This window comes from Drosophila tropicalis, unplaced genomic scaffold, assembly GCF_018151085.1.
Source record: "Drosophila tropicalis isolate 14030-0801.00 unplaced genomic scaffold, ASM1815108v1 contig_23, whole genome shotgun sequence".
Lineage (NCBI taxonomy): Eukaryota > Metazoa > Arthropoda > Insecta > Diptera > Drosophilidae > Drosophila > Drosophila tropicalis.
Window position 1 is genome coordinate 122,338 of NW_027172679.1, and position 21,531 is coordinate 143,868.

General features: G+C 40.7%; 1 protein-coding gene across 1 annotated transcript; it reads left to right on the forward strand.

The window, feature by feature from the left end:
• The first annotated feature begins 10,169 nt into the window (after nucleotides 1-10,169).
• On the forward strand, nucleotides 10,170-10,601 carry LOC137572159 (uncharacterized). The gene has a single exon (XM_068283929.1). It carries the CDS (start codon nucleotides 10,170-10,172, stop codon nucleotides 10,599-10,601), a length of 432 nt encoding a protein of 143 aa, XP_068140030.1.
• The last annotated feature ends 10,930 nt before the right edge of the window (nucleotides 10,602-21,531 follow it).

The window sequence follows — 21,531 nt, forward strand, 5'->3', positions numbered from 1 at the left end:
GTCCCACGCCCCTTTCCGCCCCCGTAATTTGAAAAAACTCGATGATCTCCCGTAATTTTTCACCTTGTCCAATCAAATTTGTCACACTTAAATTTTATACTAATATACAAATTTTATCAAAATCGGACAAAAAATATCTAAGTTATGCATATAAACGTTTTTTCATAAGGCCGGAGTTGGCCGTTGGCTGGTGGCGGCGATAGTGTGCTCATATGCTTGGGTGAACGAGATAGTGAGATATGTTTGTAAAAAGCAGGGGTGGTAGAACTCCTCTGACGCGGAATGGTACGGTTTGGAATAGCTTGGAGCTTTGCCGAAAGATGCATGGAATGGGCTGGAACGTTTTGAAATTCGAATATTAGCCCCCAAAGCGAAATGATACAGTTGAACGCTTTGGAATGAAACACTCCAAAAGTTACAAATATTTTGCAAGGAATGGAACGCTTACTAGTTGTGTTGGGTTTTTTCGGAACAATAGAATTAACAAGGAGGTTTCAAGAAGTTTGTAATCTGCACAGCAAGTAAATGAAATTGAATTAACTTTTGGAATATAATACCTATATACATATGTATACAAATATATATATATTTTTTTAACGTTTAATATATGTGAGATGGTATAAGGTACTTTCAGGGTGGTGGCAACTCCCTTATGCAGATTGGCAACGCAGCAGCAGTCGTGAGGTGTCGTGGGAAGTCAGCAGTCTAGGTTCAGCAGTCAGCAGTAAAAAGCCGATAAATTAGCAGTACACAGAACCCGAAATTTAATTTGGATATTGTAATCATTATTACAATTAGCCCCTATGTCGCACCCAGGTGAAATGGTTAATGAATTAGAGGCAATTGAGAACAACCATGGAAATTATGGAAACCAGGCCGGAATAAATGCAGCTATGCTAGTTGAGAACACCGCGACTCTTCAACACCTGGTCCAACTATTTTCTCTGAAAGTGCATGCCGACGAAATAGACAAAAAGAATGACACCAAGTTGGTGGTGGGGAACTTTGCCAAAATCATCCCAGAATTCTTCGGGGAAGGAATGTCTGTACAACAGTGGTTTCAAAACTTTGAACTCAACGCCGATGCATATGGATTGAACAATAAACAGAAGTACGTTCAAGCCCGAGCGAAAATGACCGGTACCGCTGCTCTATTTCTTGAGTCTACGGCTGTCTACGAATATGAACAACTTCGCCAGCAAGTCCTGGAGGAATTTGATTGCGATCAGCCATGCATTGCCGAAATTCACAGCCAATTATCTCTATATACGAAGTCCGATGGTGAAAGTTTTCATGAGTACATTTTACAAATGAAACGGATTGCCGGCAGTGGGATTATTGATATGGTGTCAGTTATCCAACACATCGTTAATGGATTGAACCTAAAGAGTGACTCCAAATACACGTTGGACTGCTGCAAGTCACCGAATGAACTGAAAGACAAATATGACATTTACGAAAAAATCGCCAGTACCAAGGTTAAGCCCGAAGCAGCAAAACGAGCTCCGCAGCAGATTACGGCGAAATCAAACTTCAACAGGAGTGACAAGAAGCAACATTGCTTCAAATGCGAATCAATGTCGCATCTACGCAAGGACTGTAAGGAGGAAGTCAAGTGTTTCCGCTGAAACCAAACTGGACACATGTCTTGTCCAACTTCCTACTCGGTAAACATCGTTTATGAAGAAAACCGACTCAAATCATTGCAGATAGGGGAGGCGAAGATAAAGGGACTGATAGATACCGGAGCCGACGTGTCTCTACTTAGAAAGTCTGTGTTTAGCGGAATGCGAGGAGTCCAGCTGATAGCAAGTACGTCTTGTCTGAGAGGACTAGGGCAGAACACCACACGTCCCATAGGTCAGTTCAAAGCAGAGGTGCAGATCGATGGTATTAGCCTCACACACACGTTTCTGGTAGTGGATGACTTTACAATTGGAATTGAATGACCAGAAATAGGCGAAGCCAAGGTTTGACTTGAAGTGATTTATTGGGGCCGCAAGCCCGGTATTTATAGGAGAACGTTTACATTGGTCTTATGGCTAGTGTCCTTAACGGTACTTAAAGCTACACATTATGCTTAAGTTCTAATTACTTATAATCTATCCCTAAAAGTATGTGGCCCAATCTTATCCCTAAAAGTATACTACACCTCCTTTTTTTAAAAAGAAAAATTTATATTTTTCTCATAACCTGTTTATATTATTTTTATTCTATCTAAATGTACTGTTTGCTTTTTGTTTTTATCATCCGCTATTACTATATTATTGTTAGGACCTATGCTCTGTATTGTATATTTGCCTGTGTATTTGTTATCTAATTTATGTCCTGTATCATTTTTTAAAAGTATTTCTTTTTTTGTGTTTTTATCATATGTTTTTTTTTTGTAATGCTTTAAATTTTTCGATAAGCAGTTTCGCTCTATTTTGTGCTATTTGTAATTTAAATTTTATTTCTTTATTGAAGTCATCAATGTTGTAAATGGGTTCTACCGTTTCAGACGAGAATGGGACAGTTTTAGGATGTTTTGCAAAGACTAGTTCAAAAGGTGCATAACCATATACGGTGGATGGAGTGGTGTTAAAGCAATATGTGAAGTATGCTAGATATTCATCCCAATCTGTTTTTTTTTATGGATATATATGACCTGATGTATTCATTGAAAGTTCTATGACTTCTTTCTACTGTTCCAAGAGTTTGATGATGGTGCTCCGTGGAGTTAATTTTAGTTATATTAAAATTTTTGCAAAGTTCTATTAGTATTGAATTCATATATTCTGTTCCCATGTCTGTTAGAATTGTTTTCACTGAACCGTAAATTAAAATGAATTTTTCAAATATTGCTTTTGCAACCGCTTTTGCACTTTTGTTTTGTATTGTATTGTTTTTTTCCACAAACTTTTCTATATTCAGACGTGACCGGATTTCTCGTATAGGTGGTGGCGTTTTGATAGCTGTTGATGCTGCTTTATCATCTGAAATGATTCAATTTTCTAGTACCCAGGAGATTGAGTTTGTCGGTGTTAAAGTAAATTTTAAATTTGTTAATGCTTTTATTACTTGTTCCTATATGCCACCATTGTCAGACATGGTGGTATATTTAAATCATTTAGAGGCAATTCAGTTTGTCTCCTCTTTAGTTTCCAGTCAAGACATGCTCATAGTTGTAGGTGATTTTAATTTACCCGCTTTAGCATGGTCACTAACAGATGAATCTACCACGTTGCTGCCCTCTTTGTCACATGACTTTATTGATGGCCTTCTAGGCTTATCTTTATCCCAAGTCAATCCCGTCTTAAATTCTAATAGAAAATCGTTAGATCTTATTTTTGTATTGGATTCTTCTTATTGTGAGGTTTCTAGGATCGAACCATTTGTTCTTCCAGAAGACAAATTTCATCCTACATTAAATTTAAAAATTGATTTGCCCTTGCTTTCACCATTACTTGGTTTAAATGAGTTACCTCTAACTAGGTGCTTTCGTAAGACTGACTTTGCCAGCCTTAATGAAAACATTGCTACTACCGATTGGTCTTATCTGTACAATTGTAGAGATATGAACTCAGCTGTTCGTTTTTTCTATGATACTCTGAATTCACTCTTTGATATTTGTGTGCCTCTTGGTAGGCTGGAGCGGCTTAACAAACCTCCCTGGTTCTCTCGTGAGTTATCCAATTTGAAAAATGTGAAGACACGATATTATAAGAAGTTTCAAAAAATACGTCGTTCATCAGATTATGCTCCGTATACAGTCGCTCGTTCAAAATTCATGATGCTTAATACACAATTCTATAAGAATTATCTTCAGCGGTGTAAGCTTAAGTTTTCTTCTGACCCTAAACAATTTTATAATTTTGTTAATTCTAAACGTAAGACCTCTGTGCACCCATCTTTTTTGTCTTTTCAAAATAAATGAAGCAAGTAAGTCGACTCGTCGACTTGGGTATACCATACACCAGGTGAAACAAATATTTCAAATTTCTACCGCTTAGTAAAATACGTTCATACGCATATTTTGCATGTTTCTAGTCCGATTTCAATAAAATTTGGTAGTTCTGTAGAAATAGATAAGAATAATTAGTCCGAATTTGAATGCGATAGTCAAAAAACTACAGGAGGAAATCGGTTTTTCTTAATTATGGAGGCGGAAGTGGGCGTGGCAAAATATGAAAATATATATACTCTGCGCGCATACTAAGCCAGTATACATACTAAATTTGGTGACTTTAGCTTTGTTTGTTTTTGATAAAATCAGTTTTGTTTAATTTACGGGGGCGTAAGTGGGTGTGGCAAAATTTTCAAATAGCCAGTTTCTGCGCGTCTATTAAACTAGTCTTCATAGTTTTTAAGAAAATCAGTTTTATGCAAATTCCGGGGGCGGAAGGGGGCGTGGCAAAAAGTTTAAACAATTAGTTTCCGCGCGCTAACTAAACGAGTATATAAACCAAATTTGATGTCTCTATCTATTATACTTTTTTAAGAAAAACAGTTTAATGTGATTCCTGGGGGCGTAAGGGGGGCGTGGCAAAAAGTTTGAACAATTAATTTCTGCGCGCTAACTAAACGGGTATACAAACTAAATTTGATGTCTCTAGCTGTTATACTTTTTAAGAAAAATAGTTTTATGTGATTCCTGGGGGCGTAAGGGGGCGTGGCCGAAATTCCAATTAACTCTATATATGTACATAATACACGAGTATACATACCAAATTTGGTGGCTCTAGCTCTTATAGTCTTCGAGATCTGCGTGTTCATACGGACGGACGGACGGACGGACATGGCTAGATCGACTCGGCTGTTCATCCTGATCAAGAATATATATACTTTATAGTGTCGGAGAAGCTTCCTTCTGCCTGTTACATACATTTTGGCGACTTTAATATACCATTTCACCCTATGGGTGTATGGTATAAAAAGCGAGCACTGATCAGGCAATTGCCGATATGTTTGCGAATTTTTCAAAACAACCTATTCCTCAACGGAATATCATGCATCATCCTTATTATTTAGAAAAAGGCTAATTGCATTTTCAATCCATTATTATTATTTTAACTGCCGCCGTGTACAGACGTGTTTTTTATTGCACTCCGCAAAAATTGAGTGTAAAAAAAAAGACCGCGTTTGCAAAAATTTGTGTAGAGCTCTCAGTCGCCTCAGAGACGCCTATTTACAATCATATTGCTATTAGATTGCTCTAATAGCAATAAATACTAAGTTGCAACAACAAAGTGCGTAATTTTTACAAAAGCCATGTCCACCAATTCGGGCCCAAGCTCTCTCGATCCCCAACAGCAACAGCTACAATAACTAATTGTACAACAACAACGTGAGCGTCGACTCTCGGTCCAACGCAACAACGCGTACTTTTCGGTGGTGTCGCCGACCCCACTGAATGCTAGCGTAAGCAATAACACCGAAAGTGCCAGCCACTCAGCAATCAAAAGCAACTTACCGTGGAGAGAGCAGTGTGCTTCTCCATCAATAACGATAACTGGGTCACCGATTGCACCGACCAGCACCGTCAGCTCGTTGACAGCAACTACTGCAGCGTCTGCCGAAGTATTGACCTGCCTCAAGCCGTCAACGACAAGTCGCCCTGAGTCAGCCACAATAGTAAACCCAACAACTTCTGTCCAAACTGGAATGGATAAATATATAAAAATAACTAAGCGGAAGCTAAGCCCGCAAAGGAAAAAAAAGTGGCCATACGCCGAAAATAACCAAACCAAATGAACGAGTAGCACTCCTTAGCGGAAATCGTTTTAAAATTCTTGCCGATCAGCAAGATGATCAAGCCGGCGCTGTAGATAAAGTTAAATCGGCTAGACCACCCCCCTTATACATCCGTGGAGCCAACTGCAGCGCCCTGATTTCGAAGCTAGTAGAAACAGTAGGGGCAAATAACTTTATTGTAACCCCTCCTGTTGAGGAACGGTTGCTGAATTCTTAAACTTAAATTTATTTGAATGTAAACGATCTTTGTATTTTATTATTTTTAACTTTAAGTTGCATGGTCACACCGTTTTGGCTGATGCAATAGGTAGCGTGTGGTGAAAACGAGAAAATGTATGTTGAGTTAGTTAATTGCTTATTGGCCAACCGAAACCATCACATGGAGTGAAATAAAAATTATTTATTATTATTAAACGAACCAGCAAAGTTAATTTATGTATCATCATAAATTTGGTCCTTCGAGCCGGACTTGGATTCTGTTGGGATAAGCAATTCTACTCAAGTTAAGATGGAAAAACTAAAGGCAACACGCACCAAGTTAAAGTCCAGCCTCACGCGGCTGCTGACACTTTCGGAGAATCCGCCTGAGAACTGCACAGCGGATGTGGTGGATACTATGATGACCAGACTCGACAACGTGTGGAAGGAGTTTGATCGGTCCACTGATGATATGTTTGAATTTCAAGAATCGCAAGGTTACGTCGACCCCATGGGTGACTACGGAGACTATGAGATGAAGTACTTAACTGCACAACTGCACTTAAAGGAACTGGGAAAATTGGTTAACCCAGTAAAAGCAACTAAGGTCGTGGACTCCAGTGAGGGAGTCAACGAAGTAGTGTCGCAGATACTACACAAGCAGATGGAACTTCAACGGGAGTTTTATGAAAGCATGACAGTAAGTGGAGCTGCCTGTTCGGCGTTAGGGGGACAGGTCCAGCTGCCCAAATTACACATCAATCCTTATGGTGGCGACTACCTGGAGTGGCCAGCCTTTAAGGATTTATACGAGAGTACCATTCACAACAGGGTGAATCTGGATAAAGCTCAGAAGTTTCAATATCTCAAGTCTTTTCTCTGTGATGAGGCTGCAAGTTTAATAAATCATTTGCCGTTAACAGGAGCGGCGTACGAGACGGCTTGGGCAGGCCTAATGGAACGTTATGATCGACCTCGTCATGTCGTTAACTCGCTTTTGGATAATTTTAGACGTCTACCATCAACAAGGGTGACAGATGTATCCGTTCTACGAAAGATTGCCGATGGGGCGAGTGAAGTTGTACGTGGCCTAGATGCACTTGGCCAAACTAATCGCGACTGCTGGGTGATCTATTTTCTACTGGATAAAACTGATGCAGAGTCTCAATGCAAGTGGGTGTCCTACAGCCGTGAGGGGACATCTCCAACCATTAAGGATTTTCTTAGATTTCTCGGAGAACGTTGCGATGAGTTCGAATTAAGCCGCTGCGAATAAGTCGCACAATCAAACGTTAAGAAATATACTCGGATACTGATTTCCACAGACTCAAGAGGGTGTCTTAAATGTGAGTCTAAGGAGCATAACGTATACAACTGTGACCAGTTCTTGGCCCTCTCCGTGGAAAGGCGCTACTCATTTGCTAAGGAGAAACGTTTGTGTTTCAGTTGTCTAAGGCCTGACCATGGTATTTCAAGATGTGAATCCAAGTATAGATGCAAACATTGTCAGGACAAACACCACACGCTGTTACATCGCCAAGTCGAAGAAAAGAGCATTAATCCCACAGTAGCCATTATTGCCGAAACTAAGCAAGGAAAGGAAGCTCAATCTATAGAATCACAGAGTTATTTAGCACGTTCTGCGGTAAATCTACAGCCGCGAGGAAAACCAAGGAGTGTATTGCCCACAGCTCTAGTTTTGGCATTAAATTCAAAGGGATCATACACCACTTGTCGTGTTCTCTTTGATAGTGGATCAGAACTATCATACATATCGGAGCATTGCATGCGTTCACTGGGCCTCTTACGCTCACCATCTCGAATACTTGTCTCAGGAATTTCGTCAATCAAGGCCGATACTACAAGAGGGGTCAGCGCAGTACATTTGAAATCAAGGTTCTCGAAGCATACACTAGATATTACAGCTCATGTTTTAGGTAAGATAACCACTCTATTGCCAAAGGATGAAGTCGACCCGGCCGTTTTGAAAGTTTTCGATGGGTTAGAACTGGCTGATCTACCGGAAACCAGCGCTAAGCATGTGGACATTTTGCTGGGTAGCGACTACGTGTGGTCCGCATTTACAGGAGAGAAGGTATTAGATAAGCATGGAAATATAATTGCAATATCCACAATATTCGGGTGGGTGGTCACCTTAATTGCAGCTAAACAAGGATCAAATACAGCATCTCTGTTATCAACCATCGAAATAAATACATCGCTCCAAAGGTTTTGGAAATTGGAAGAATTAAGTGGCAGTTTGCCGCCGACTGCTGATGATTTAAAGGTCGAGAATCATTTTCGCTCTACACACTTTCGTGACTCAAATGGGAGGTATAGTGTTGAGCTTCCATTTAAGAACTCGGATGTTAAGTTTGCAGATACTCTTCAGGGAGCAACATCACGATTTTATTCAGTAGAACGTCGACTTCAGAAAGATAAAAGGTTAAAGGAAGAGTACACCAAGTTCATGCGCGAATACATTGCTTTGGGACACATGCGCATCCTTGATGAGTCAGAGAAGACGAGTGCACCTAAAGAACACATGTTCTATATGCCTCACCATCCGGTTATTGGTACGAAATTGAGAATTGTATTTGATGGATCTTATAAAGATAAGAGTGGCAGATCACTAAACGATGAGTTACTAGTGGGCCCAAGTATTCAGCGTAACCTAATGGATGTGTGTTTACGCTTTCGACTTTATAAGTTTGTTTTTTGCGAAGACATCATTAAAATGTTTAGGCAAATATGGATTTCTGAAAATCACCGAAATTATCAACGAATTGTATGGAGAGAAAACCCAACTGAAGAGCTGCAACATTACCAGCTTTGTACTGTAACCTATGGGACAGCCTGTGCACCGTTTTTAGCTGTACGTGTGTTAGAACAACTTGCCAGCGATCTAAAGCATAAATATCCAACAGCTGCCAAGATTCCATTGGAAGATTTCTATGTGGACGATGTCCTGACCGGAGCAAACACGGAAGATCAACTTATACGTAACAAGGATGAACTTATTCAACTATTAGGTCGCGCACAGCTGGAGCTTGGGAAATGGGTATCCAATACCCACGGAATCGGCTCTTTAGAAGAAGCAGCAGCGACAAGTGTGACTGGAGATGCCTCCTCCGTCAAGGTATTAGGAATACATTGGGAACCAAAGTCTGACATCTTCACATATGGTATAAGGTTGAGCGAATGCACAGAAAGTTCAAAAAGACAAGTATTATCAGACGTATCACGCATATTTGACCCGCTTGGTCTACTGGCGCCGGTCATTGTTCAATTCAAGATCCTTTTCCAAGAGCTCTGGCTTCTTAATCTAGATTGGGATTCACCGCTTCCAACTAAGCTGGCAGACCGATGGCAAGACGAGTACCGAAAAGAGTTGAAGGCTACAGTATTAGTTACTCTCGCGGAAACCATGAACGAGTCATCTCCCCTCGAAGAACTCATTGGTCGTGTTTCTTCCTGGCCGAGACTTGTGCGCATTGTGGCATATATTTTACGATTCATCAGACACATGAAAAACCCCCAAGAAAAGTCAGACACTTTCGCCGTAACCTATGACGAGTACAAGGCAGCCAGGAACCTATGTTTTCAGCAAGCTCAAGACGAATGGTATAAAGAACGAAAAGCGCTACGAAATAAAGGATGCGTACCAAAAGGCTCTAAGCTGTGTACCCTGACGCCGATTTTAGATGACAATGGGCTTCTACGTGTAGGAGGTCGCCTCAATAATTCAGAGTTATCATATTCAGCCAAGCATCCGCTCATCTTGCCGAGGAAGCATCGCATATCTCACCTGATTTTGGAACACGAGCATCAGCATAATCTACACCCAGGAGTTTCGGCCCTCTTTGTCATCGTTCATCAACGTTTCTGGATAATGGGAGCCAGTAATCTAATTCGTAAAGTTACTCACAACTGTCTGAAGCGCTTCAGACGGCGAGCACATACCAGCAACCAACTAATGGCCGCACTACCGGCAGTGAGAGTTCGGCAAGCATATCCGTTCGAAAATACAGGCTGCGATTATGCTGGCCCAATCATGATGAAGACACATAAAGGAAGGAACGCTCGAAAGGAAAAAGGATGCATATGTCTCTTCGTATGCTTGGCAACCTCAGCTTTACACTTGGAGCTGGCTACAGACCTTAGCACTGATACCTTTTTGGCTGCTCTTAGACGTTTCATTTCACGGCGAGGCAAATGTGTGACGATGTTCAGAGACAATGGACGAAACTTCGTGGGAGCCAAAAAGAAGTCTTAACGAAATGGAACAATTAGTTCAATCCCAGCTGCACAATAACAAGATAGCAGAGGCGTTATCGATCGAAAGCATCAACTGGAAGTTCATACCGCCACATGCGCCTCACTGGGGAGGCAAATGGGAATCGGCTGTTCGCTCTGTGAAGCTTCATTTACACGCCGTTCTTACATTCGAACAAATGCATACGTTGTTAACACAGGTGGAAGCGGTGATCAACTCAAGGCCTCTTTGTGCCACTTCCGATACAGACGTTGGATATCTTTCGCCCGCTCACATGTTGATCGGTCGTCCTTATACCACAGTGCCAGATGGAGATTTGGACCAAGTGCCGGCAAACAGATTGGATTACTGGCAGCAATCTCAAGCCATGTTGCAAGGCTTTTGGAAAAGGTAGCATCTTGAGTACCTTACGTCGTTGCAGCAGAGGCCAAAATGGTTAATGAAATCGACAAACCTGAAGCCTGATGACCTCGTATTAGTAAAGGATTCTCATACTCCTCCGGCTTCATGGATCCTGGCTCGCATTATCGAGACGATTCCTGGCCCAGACGGTCTAGTACGAGCCCTTAAGTTAAAGACAGCTACAGGAGAGATGACCCGTCCCATAACCAAGGTGGCTCCCCTGCCAGTTTCAGAAACATTGTTTCAGGGCCCGGCGGTATGTTGAGGAACGGTTGCTGAATTCTTAAACTTAAATTTATTTGAATGTAAACGATCTTTGTATTTTATTATTTTTAACTTTAAGTTGCATGGTCACACCGTTTTGGCTGATGCAATAGGTAGCGTGTGGTGAAAACGAGAAAATGTATGTTGAGTTAGTTAATTGCTTATTGGCCAACCGAAACCATCACATGGAGTGAAATAAAAGTTATTTATTATTATTAAACGAACCAGCAAAGTTAATTTATGTATCATCACCTCCTGATAGGGGTAACATTAAAGAAATTAATTGTCAAACCCAAACTGAGGACAATTTCCGCATTATCGAAAAGTACCTCCGTAATGCTAACATCAACTTCTATACCTACCAACTAAAAAGCAGTAAAGGCCTCCAGGTCGTGTTGAAGGGGATCGAGCCATCGGTCCCTACTCAAGAAATAGCAGACGCGTTGGTCGAAAAAGGGTTTGCGGTCAAATCCGTTGTCAACATCATCAACAGGAACAAAGTCGCACAGCCGCTCTTTAAAATCGAGCTCCAACCAGATGCAAAGGGGTCGAAGCCAAATGAAGTGCTCCCAATCTACAACCTTCAGCTCCTATTGCAAAAAAGAATCACCGTAGAGGAGCCCCATAAGATATACCAGCCACCGCAGTGTAAAAACTGCCAGGAATACAACTGTGGAGGGAACCACACTGCCAACTACAGAGGATGTCCTGTCTTTAAGGATCTTAAATCTCACCTAAACGGGCGCAAACCCCCAGCTGGACCAAAAGTCACCGTCAACGCCTCTAAAACTACACCGGAGGTATTCTTCGCCAAGGCTGTTAGATCATCCAACATGCCTGCTACATACAGTCCTAGTGTATCCTTCGCTAGTGTGCTCCGAACTGGACAGACGGAGCCCGCAAAAGAGACCCCGTCACTCCACCATCTACAGAATCCGCAACCTAACGCACCAGAGCTTGGCCAGCAAACTCCAAGTGGCTTAGAGGTCCTATTGATCTCACTCAATCAAAACATGACCACTTTTATGACGTTCATGCAAAACTGTATGCACGAACTGATGCGGAATCAAAACCTGCTTATCCAAAAGCTTATCGAGAATAAATAATGGCTTCCCTACGTCTATGTCTTTGGAATGCTAACGGCATCTCCAAGCACAAAAATGAACTGCAACTATTCCTAGACTCAAGTGAAATCGACGTTTTGCTGATTTCGGAAACACATTTAACATCAAAAAATAATTTTCAAATACCAAAATATACCTTCTATGCAACAAACCATCCAGACGGAAAAGCTCATGGCGGGACTGGTATCCTAATCAAAAACCGTATAAAACACTCGTTCCTCAACAGAAACACAGCACCTACAAGCAACTGCTATAACCGTCCAAACCAGCTGCGGCAACACTACATTGGTTGCCCTGTACTGCCCACCACGCTTCTCAATCTCTGAAAAGGAATTTACCGATTTCTTTAACACACTGGGAGATCGCTTCATTGCAGCAGGGGACTATAAACATACGCACTGGGGATCTCGCCTGGTAAATCCTAAAGGCAAGCAGTTGTACAACACAATAGTCAACCCTCTCAATAAGATGGATTGCGTCTCACCGGGTAGGCCTACTTATTGGCCCACAGATCCACAGAAAGTGCCTGACTTGATTGATTGAGAGGATTCCACGTAATCGGATCACTGCGGATACACTGCTAGATTTAACTTCCGATCACTCTCCAGTGCTATTCACACTATTAACAAGACCTCAAGTACTTGATCGCCCATATAGGCTTGCAAACAACAAAACAAATTGGCTTAAATTTAAAATGTACATGAGTGCCCACATTGACTGTTCGCCGAAACTGGATGCTGCAGAGGACATTGATATGTGCGTCTCTGCACTTGAGTCTATGATGGCAGCTGCAGCAAGAGTATCTACTCCACCTGCCTCTTCTTACACTAATCCTGTTGACAGGCCTACGAACCGGCGGATAGAACAATTAGTAACGGAAAAACGACGTCTAAGAAGAAAATGGCAGCTTACCCGCTCGTCAGCAGCAAAACTTCGCCTACGGCATGCTAATCGCAACCTCTCCAAGGCGTTAAGACAAGAGGAAAGCTGGTCTCAAAGAAAATACATAGAAAAGCTCAGCCCAACGAGCACTAAACATCCTCTGTGGAAAGCCCACCCAACTTTAAGCGCTCCTACAGAGACAGTATCACCTATTAGGAGCCCAACAAGTGGATGGGCCCGCAGTGACGAAGAGAGGGCATCCGTATTTGCCACACATCTTAAAATGGTTTTCCAGCCAAATCCAACATCAAACTCAAAACCCAGCCATCATCCTATAGGCCAATTAGTTTGCTGACATGTCTTTTGAAGCTTTTTGAAAGGGTCTTCCAGATCCGACTAAACTCATTTCTGGCATCGGAGAATACAATCCCTTTACACCAGTTCGGCTTCCGCGAAAAACATGGTACAATTGAACAAGTCAATCGCATAACATCCGAAATACGAACAGAATTCGAACTAAAAGAATACTGTGCGGCTGTTTTTCTCGACGTTGCCCAGGCTTTCGATAGAGTTTGGCTGGAGGGTCTGATGTTCAAAATCCGGCAGAAACTGCCACAGTACACCCACAAACTCATGGAATCTTACCTTTACAATAGGAAATTTGCTGTAAGATGTAATGGCTCCGTCTCGGCTGGTTTTGAAATCAAAGCTGGTGTACCGCAAGGCAGTGTACTCGGCCCATTGCTCTACCTACTGTACACTGCAGACTTACCAACGAGTTTTGGACTTACAACGTCCACTTTTGCCGATGACACGGCAATCCTCAGCAGATCCAAATGCCCAATACAAGCCTTTGCAAAATTAGAGGAACACCTCAAGGTGGTAAAGGAATGGAAAGTGATTCGGGCCGCCTGCAATATCCCCAGGATTTATCTTAAGTACTAGATTAAGAAAAATATCTTAAACTTGTTGTTAGGCTCTAATTTAAGAGTAGATTCAACAAATATATGTATATTAAACGTTAAAAAAAAAAAAATTTCAATCCAGTGATTGATGAATGTTATCTTCTTAGCGAACTTAAACTAGTTAAACCTAATTATTCTCCCGGGCCAGATGGTCTACCTGGATGTGTACTCACGTTCTGTGCAAACGCATTATGTAAACCCATTTTAAAATTGTTTCTATTGTCTGTCGAATCTTCCTCTTTTCCATCTATTTGGAAAGAGTCGTATATCATTCCTCTACATAAAAATGGCAAAAAGTCCGAAGCCTCTAACTACAGGGGTATCTCAAAATTGTCCGCTATTCCGAAAGCTTTTGAGAAAATTATAACTTCTCAATTGCAACATTTTTGCAGCTCTATTATTTCGACATCCCAACATGGGTTTGTGAAACGTAGGTCTACAACCACTAACCTTATAGAATTTACCTCTATAATTATCAAGGGGTTCAAAAATGATAAACAAACTGATGTCATATACACTGACTTCAGCAAAGCCTTTGATTCCGTTAATCATACCCTATTACTTTCTAAGCTGAGCGACTTTGGGTTTCCACCCCTTTTTCTTTCTTGGGTTAGAGAATATTTAACAAATAGAAAACAGAGGGTTCTTTATAAGTCTCTATTTTCCGATTCCATTCCTGTGACTTCTGGTGTACCTCAAGGTAGTCATCTTGGCCCTCTGCTCTTCACACTATTCATTAACGATCTTCCATCAGTCATTGTTCATTCGCGTGTGCTTATGTATGCTGACGATGTCAATGAATGATGAATGATTGGGCGTACTTATGGACCATAAGTTAAATTTTAACACCCATATTTCCACCACGGTCGCAAAGGCCATGAGTGTCCTGGGTTTCATTAAAAGATGGTCAAAAGAATTGATGGTCGAAAGAATTTGATGACCCCTATACAACTAAAGTTCTTTTTACTTCGCTTGTCCGTCCTATTTTAGAGTATGGATCTTGCATTTGGTCACCTCAATATGAGTCGCACCAGATTAGACTTGAATCCGTTCAAAAGCAGTTCTTGCTATTTGCTCTTCGTGGCTTAAGCTGGGATCGCAATGTAAATTTGCCTTCGTATTCTAGTAGACTTCTCTTGATTAACCTTCCGTCCCTAACTAACCGTAGAATTATGCTTGGTGTCATTTTTATGCACAAGCTCTTAATTGGTGATATCGACTCGCCCGAGTTATTAGCTCAGGTAAATCTGTCGGTACCATGTAGACGGAGTAGACATCCTTTGATACCTTTATATCTTAGTCGTTGTTCTTCTAACTATGCCTTGCATGAACCTTTTAGGGTCCTCTGCTCTGATTACAACCTTCTATTCCCTGTAATCGGCTCAGAGTTTTCTATTAATATGCTTAAAACATCTATCCTATCCCATTTAGTTAATAGATAGCTATAGTATTATTTGTTTGTCTGTTTTTTCTATTGCGTATTTGTCCACGCGATTCGTGCCGTGCGTTATACGGCTGCACCCCTCGGTCGGTCGGGTGGGAGGTGGGCAGTTATCTGCTTGGCCTCGCGCTTAACAGTCTTTGTCCTGGTGTCGTAGTCGTCAAAGTCCTTGGAAACGTTTGTTAAGTAATCAAAGATATCCCTGGCATACAGATTACAGGACGTAAATACTGTTCTGTATACTCCTCGGATAAGATGAAACACTGGTGTTCAAATATTCCTGAATTGGATGTATCTGACGACGAAGATACTTGAATCGAGGGCGATCCGAATGCAGGATTGGCCGAGCTGTCACCAGACAGTTTATGAATATAATGATTCAGCCCTGGGCGAGCGACGTTATGCTCTACCCCTGGTGCTATCGATAAATGAAGAAGAAGTAGTTGGCCAATAAACGTTGAGAAGGAAAGGTGCGAACGAATAAGCTCCTACGATTGGTGGTAACGAACGGCCATCACGAACGAGTCCAACGGCATCGCTTTGCAAACCCTATATTGTTAAGTCTCAACTAGTTAATAAATTTATATTAGTTATCTACCTAAACGTACGAGTCTCGCATTTCTATTGGTTCCGAAAGTCGCACTCCCCAGCCTAAGCCTTCCTGACAGCTTCTCCATCTACAATCTTCTACTGGGTAATGAGATTTACAATCGACCTTCTCAGAAGTGGGTTTTAGATGTGACACTTTTGTCAGTTTTATGTATGTGTTTATGACTGTGCCAATTATGATCAAGATCATAGAGATCCCATAAGAACGATCGGTGGAAAACAGTGATTCTGACCAATAACTCCGTTTTTCCCCATGTAAGGCTTTCTTTCGCAAACATTAGAAAAAACTTAAGACGTTTTTAAACTTTGAAGACCATTGGTAAGGAAAGAGTAACAAAAAACTTGCCAGGGTATACAAACTTTGACGCGGTCGAAGTTAGCCCCCGACCTCTGGTTTTCAGCTTAATGCACCGTAGACTCGTTAGAGAAAATTGGCATCGAATCTCTTGTTGCAGTTGGGGAAAGTGCAAAGCGCTCTGAATATGGGGTATGCACGATTTGACCTACTTTTTTAGCATCGGTAGGGTTCGGTTACCTCGCAAGTTTGCCCATATTTGGGCGTACTCAAGGACCATAAGTTATGTTTCAACACTAACATTTTCACCACTGTCGCAAAGGCCATGAGTATTCTCGATAAATATATAACTATAGTTTTTTTTACTTCGTTTGTCCGTCTTATCTTAGAGTATGGATCTTGCATTTGGTCACCTCAATATGAGCCGCACCACACTAGACTTGAATCCCTTTAAAAGCAGTTCTTACTATTTGCACGTCGCACAGTTGGGCCTCTGCTCGGATAGCGTTGCAAAAATACGTTTTTTCATGATCGCGTTTGGCAAAAATTATATATGCAATCGATAGGAAATACTTCAGAGATTATGAATCCGAAAAATTTTTTAAATCGGTTGAGATTTATGGGTGCTAGAGGCGCCCAAAGTTGAGACATTTTTAGTGAAAAGGAAAAAATGATAATTTTTAAAAAAAAATCGCAACTTTAAAACTGAATATTGGGCGATTTCAACAATCGATCTTGGATTTTTTGGTTTTATCTGAAAAGTATGTTCTTTATTAATAGCATGTTTCATAAATTTTAATAATTACTTAAATAGTTATTGAACTAGAAGCGTTTAAAAAATGTACTAAATATTGGCATTTTTTGAACTTTGATGGAATAAAACTAGCAAGACTCAACGAGTATCAATACCGGACTACATACACTAGGTAGGTGAAATATTTACCTATCAGATGTATATAGTCCCAATATGCGGAGACCTGCGACAGCGATGCGTAAGCCATAAAACTAAGGCAACCTCGCCTAAAAAATGCGCTGCAGGTTTAAGGAAGAAGAAGAGCGCATGCGTATTGGCCTGTAGCTTCTTTGTATTTAAATGATAACATTGCGTAATGCTGTTTTGCAAATACTACCTTACATATATGCCTTTCTACAATGATAAATTGCTAATTACCTGCTTTGGAAAAAATGACAAGACTTATTATTGACAAGACTTGTTATTTAAGTTGATGAAAAGTTTGTCCTATTTGTGGGTTGGTCGTTTTTATTTCCGTTTACCTAATTGGATGTAAATATTAAGTTGTTTACCTAATTAATACAAAAAGGGTAATACCGCAACACGAATGATGAAAATCTTTCAAGGAGATTTTTTGAAAATGATGAAGTGACATCTTTTATAACAGGGGTTAGTCAAGAGATCATTAAACGGTTGGCTGTTATCTTAAATGTTATAAATTGCAAGGAAATGGTAAATGGTGAAAAATTTGCCGAATATACTTCAAAGACTGCTCATCTTTTGACTGAATTGTATCCGCAAAAAAAACTTACCCCAACGGTACATAGGATTTTGGCTCACGGAAAGGATTTAATAGAATATCAGTGTTTACCACTTGGAGAGCTATCCGAAGAAGCACAGGAATGTAAAAACAAGGACTACAAAAGGTTCAGATACACTAATACATTAAAAACTTATCGTGTTAGACAAAATGAAGACCTTTTTAACATGCTAGCAGCCTCTTCGGACCCACTTATTGCATCACTGAGACACGTGCGATCACGAAAGGATTTGGAAAATAGCAACTATAGTTCCGAAATGTTGAGTTTATTAGATACTGATGTAAATATTGAAAATTATTTTGAAGAAAATCAGAAATCAATAGCAAATTTTCAAAATTAACCTAAAAAAAATTACAAAAAAATTTTTTTTCTTTTTGTAATTATGTTAAAAAATCAAATTAAAACATTAAAAAATGTTACATAGTCGTCTAAAACAATGAAAAATTCCATTTGTGATTGAAAAAAATCGGGTTTCGATCCATTTTTAAAGGAAAAACATACTTGGAAATATTTTCTGACTTTGACCTTGAATATTACAGCACCACGAACACCCAGCACTTTTGACAAACATTCATTTTGAAGCTTAAGGTATTCTTTATCATATGCTTTTTAAATTTTTGAAATCGATTTATTGGTTTAAACGCTATGATTTTTGCAATGCTAAATGCCAGAAGGCCCCACTGTGCGTCGTGGCTTAAGCTGGGATGGCAATGCCAATTTGCCTTCGTTTTCTAGTAGACTTCTTTTGATTTATCCTTATTAGCACTAACTATGCCTTGCATGAACTTTTAGGGTCCTCTGCTTTGATTAAAACCTTCTATTTCCCGCAATCTGCCCAGAGTGCAAATTTATCTTAAAACTTCTATTCCCTCTTATTTAGTTCATAGATAGCTATAGTATTATTATTTGTTTGTCTGATTTTTCTAATGTGTCTTTGTCTACGCGATTCGTGCCGTGCGTTATCCGGCTGCACCCCTCGGTTGTTCGGATGGGAGGTGGTCAGCTATTGGAACATACTGCGAATAATATTGTCAACGTCGGCTATTACGAACCAGCTTGTACGCTGAGCTGCAAAAGCCTGGCTGTCCGTGCTCAGGCACATTTTCGTGTAGCAATCAGCGTTAATCCGCATTATTGCCCCATTTAAAGTACCCCGCTTTTCCGTATAGGCATATCACAGCCTTGTACTGGCAGAAGCCAGTTCCCTACATTTAGCAGGCACACGTCGATTGGGACCAATGTGTATAGGGCTCTAGGTGCCACAGACTGACATTTCAAACGATTTTGAATTTGCTCGCTGATATGTTAGCTAAATGGTCTATTGAAGGGAACTTACAAAGTTTTTATTAAAAAAATAAACGTCGTTAAACAAGTTCTTTAGTTACTAATGATTCTGTTTTAAAGTAATAAAAGGTTTGATTCTTTTTATACCCTTGCAAAAAGGGTATATTAATTTTTTCAGAAGTGTGCGACGCATAGAATGAAGCATCTCCGCGAAAAGATGAAAAATTAAATTGTTTGTGGTTTTTATGGACTCTCTAGTTGGCCTTATATTACGACATTAATTTATTATAAAGCATAATTACGAATAATAGTGAATTAAATTAAATTCGGATCAAAAATAGATAGATAGATTATGAAAGCAAACTAAAGCGAAACTATTTCCCTCACTTTCTTTCGCATGAGGATCCATGGTCATCAAAGGCTGATGACTAATCAGGAAGGCCAAATGTGAGATGGGATGAGGTAGTCGCATGAGGATGCATGGTCATCAAAGGCTGATGACTAATCAGGAAGGCCAAATGTGAGATGGGATGAGGTAGTCGCAGCGTGGTGGCAACTCCCTTATGCAGATTGGCAACGCAGCAGCAGTCGTGAGGTGTCGTGGGAAGTCAGCAGTCGATGTTCAGCAGTCAATAGTAGAGGTTAAGCAATCAGCAGTAAGAAGCCGATAAATCAGCAGTCCACAGAACCCGAGATTTAATTTGAATATTGTAATCATTATTCGCCCGTAAACGATTTATAATTCTATTAATAAACTATAATATAGTACATTTGGGAACTCAATTGAGGACTCCATTTTACATATATATTTGTTGAATCTACTCTTAAATTAGAGCCTTTCAACAAGTTTGAGATATTTTTCTTAATCTAGTACTTAAGAAAAAACCTGGGGATACTGCAGGCAAACCTAACCACTTATTATTGGGTTGGTCTGTCATTTCTTTTAGGCCGAGTTCCATTATTAGTTCGCGTAAGGGAATTTGCAAGAACATTTGGATGGGCAACCTGTTTTGCAGAATACCTTAAGTGTTGACTACCTATTTCAGATTTTACGCTCGGTATATTTTGATCATTTTGAATGTTGTCGTTCCGTATGTACCACAGTTCAGTACAGCGTTGTTTAGGAGGACTTTATACTCCAGACGTAGAGGGGACCGAGCATTGATGATCCAATGTAGGCTACTCGCTTTCAATGTAGGCTACTCGCTTTCAGTTTAAGCTGTGACTTTTTTGCTTCGATGTGCTTGCGCCAAGTTAGTCTTCTGTCTAGGTGGATGCCAAGGTAAGTTGTTTAGCACTAGAGCTGGACAGTTTCTTCTGTTCAGCGTAAATGTAACATGTTTGCATTTCTGCTCGTTGACCCGGATACGCCAGGTTGCTATCCATTCCTATACTACCTTGAGGTGTTCCTCTAATTTTGCAGAGGCTTGTATTGGGCATTTGGATCTGCTGAGGCTTGCCGTGTCATCTGCAAAAGTGAACGTTGTAAGTCCAAAACTCGTTGGTAAGTCTGCAGTGAACAGTAGGTAGAGCAATGGGCCGAGTACACTGCCTTGCGGTACACCAGCTTTGATTTCAAAATCAGCCGAGACGGAGCCATTACATCTTACAGCGAATTTCCTATAGTAAAGGTAAGATTCCATGAGTTTGTGGGTGTACTGTGGCAGTTTTTGCCGGATTTTGAACATGAGACCCTCCAGCCAAACTCTATCGAAAGCCTGGGCAACGTCGAGAAAGACAGCCGCACAGTATTCTTTTAGTTCGAATGCTGTTCGTATTTCGGATGTTATGCGATTGACTTGTTCAATTGTCCCATGTTTTTCGCGGAAGCCGAACTGGTGTGAAGGGATTGTGTTCTCCGATGCCAGGAATGAGTTTAGTCGGATCTGGAAGACCCTTTCAAAAAGCTTCAAAAGACATGTCAGCAAACTAATTGGCCTTTCCCACTTTAGGAATCATGATGATAGTGGACCTTTTCCATGTTCTTGGGAAGCAGCCAATTCTTATTATAGCGTTGAACAGTTTGCAGATGTATTGTATGGCAATGATAGGGAGTTCTGGGATAATTTTCGTGTATGGTCATGGCCAGGGGCTTTTTTTCGGCTTTGGTTTTTAATAACTGCAGAGATCTCATCCGATTGGAGTTCCGAGTACTTACTATTCGTTAATGTGCTCGAAGGGGTAGTACAAATGAGTTTGATGTTGGATTCAGCTGGAAAACCATTTTAAGATGTGTGGCAAATACGGATGCCCCCTCTTCGTCACTGCGGGCCCATCCACTTGTTGGGCTCCTAATAGGTGATACTGTCTCTGTAGGAGCGCTTAAAGTTGGGTGGGCTTTCCACAGAGGATGTTTAGGGCTCGTTGGACTGAGCTTTTCTATGTATTTCCTTTGAGCCCAGCTTTCCTCTTGTCTTAACGCCTTGGAGAGGTTGCGATTGGCATGCCTTAGGCGAAGTTTTGCTGCTGGTGAGAGAGTAATCTTTCATTCTCTTTTTAGACTT

Excerpts from the sequence above, each read along its gene's own strand:
- LOC137572159 (XM_068283929.1), top strand. The coding sequence starts at position 10,170 with ATGGACGAAACTTCGTGGGAGCCAAAAAGAAGTCTTAACGAAATGGAA.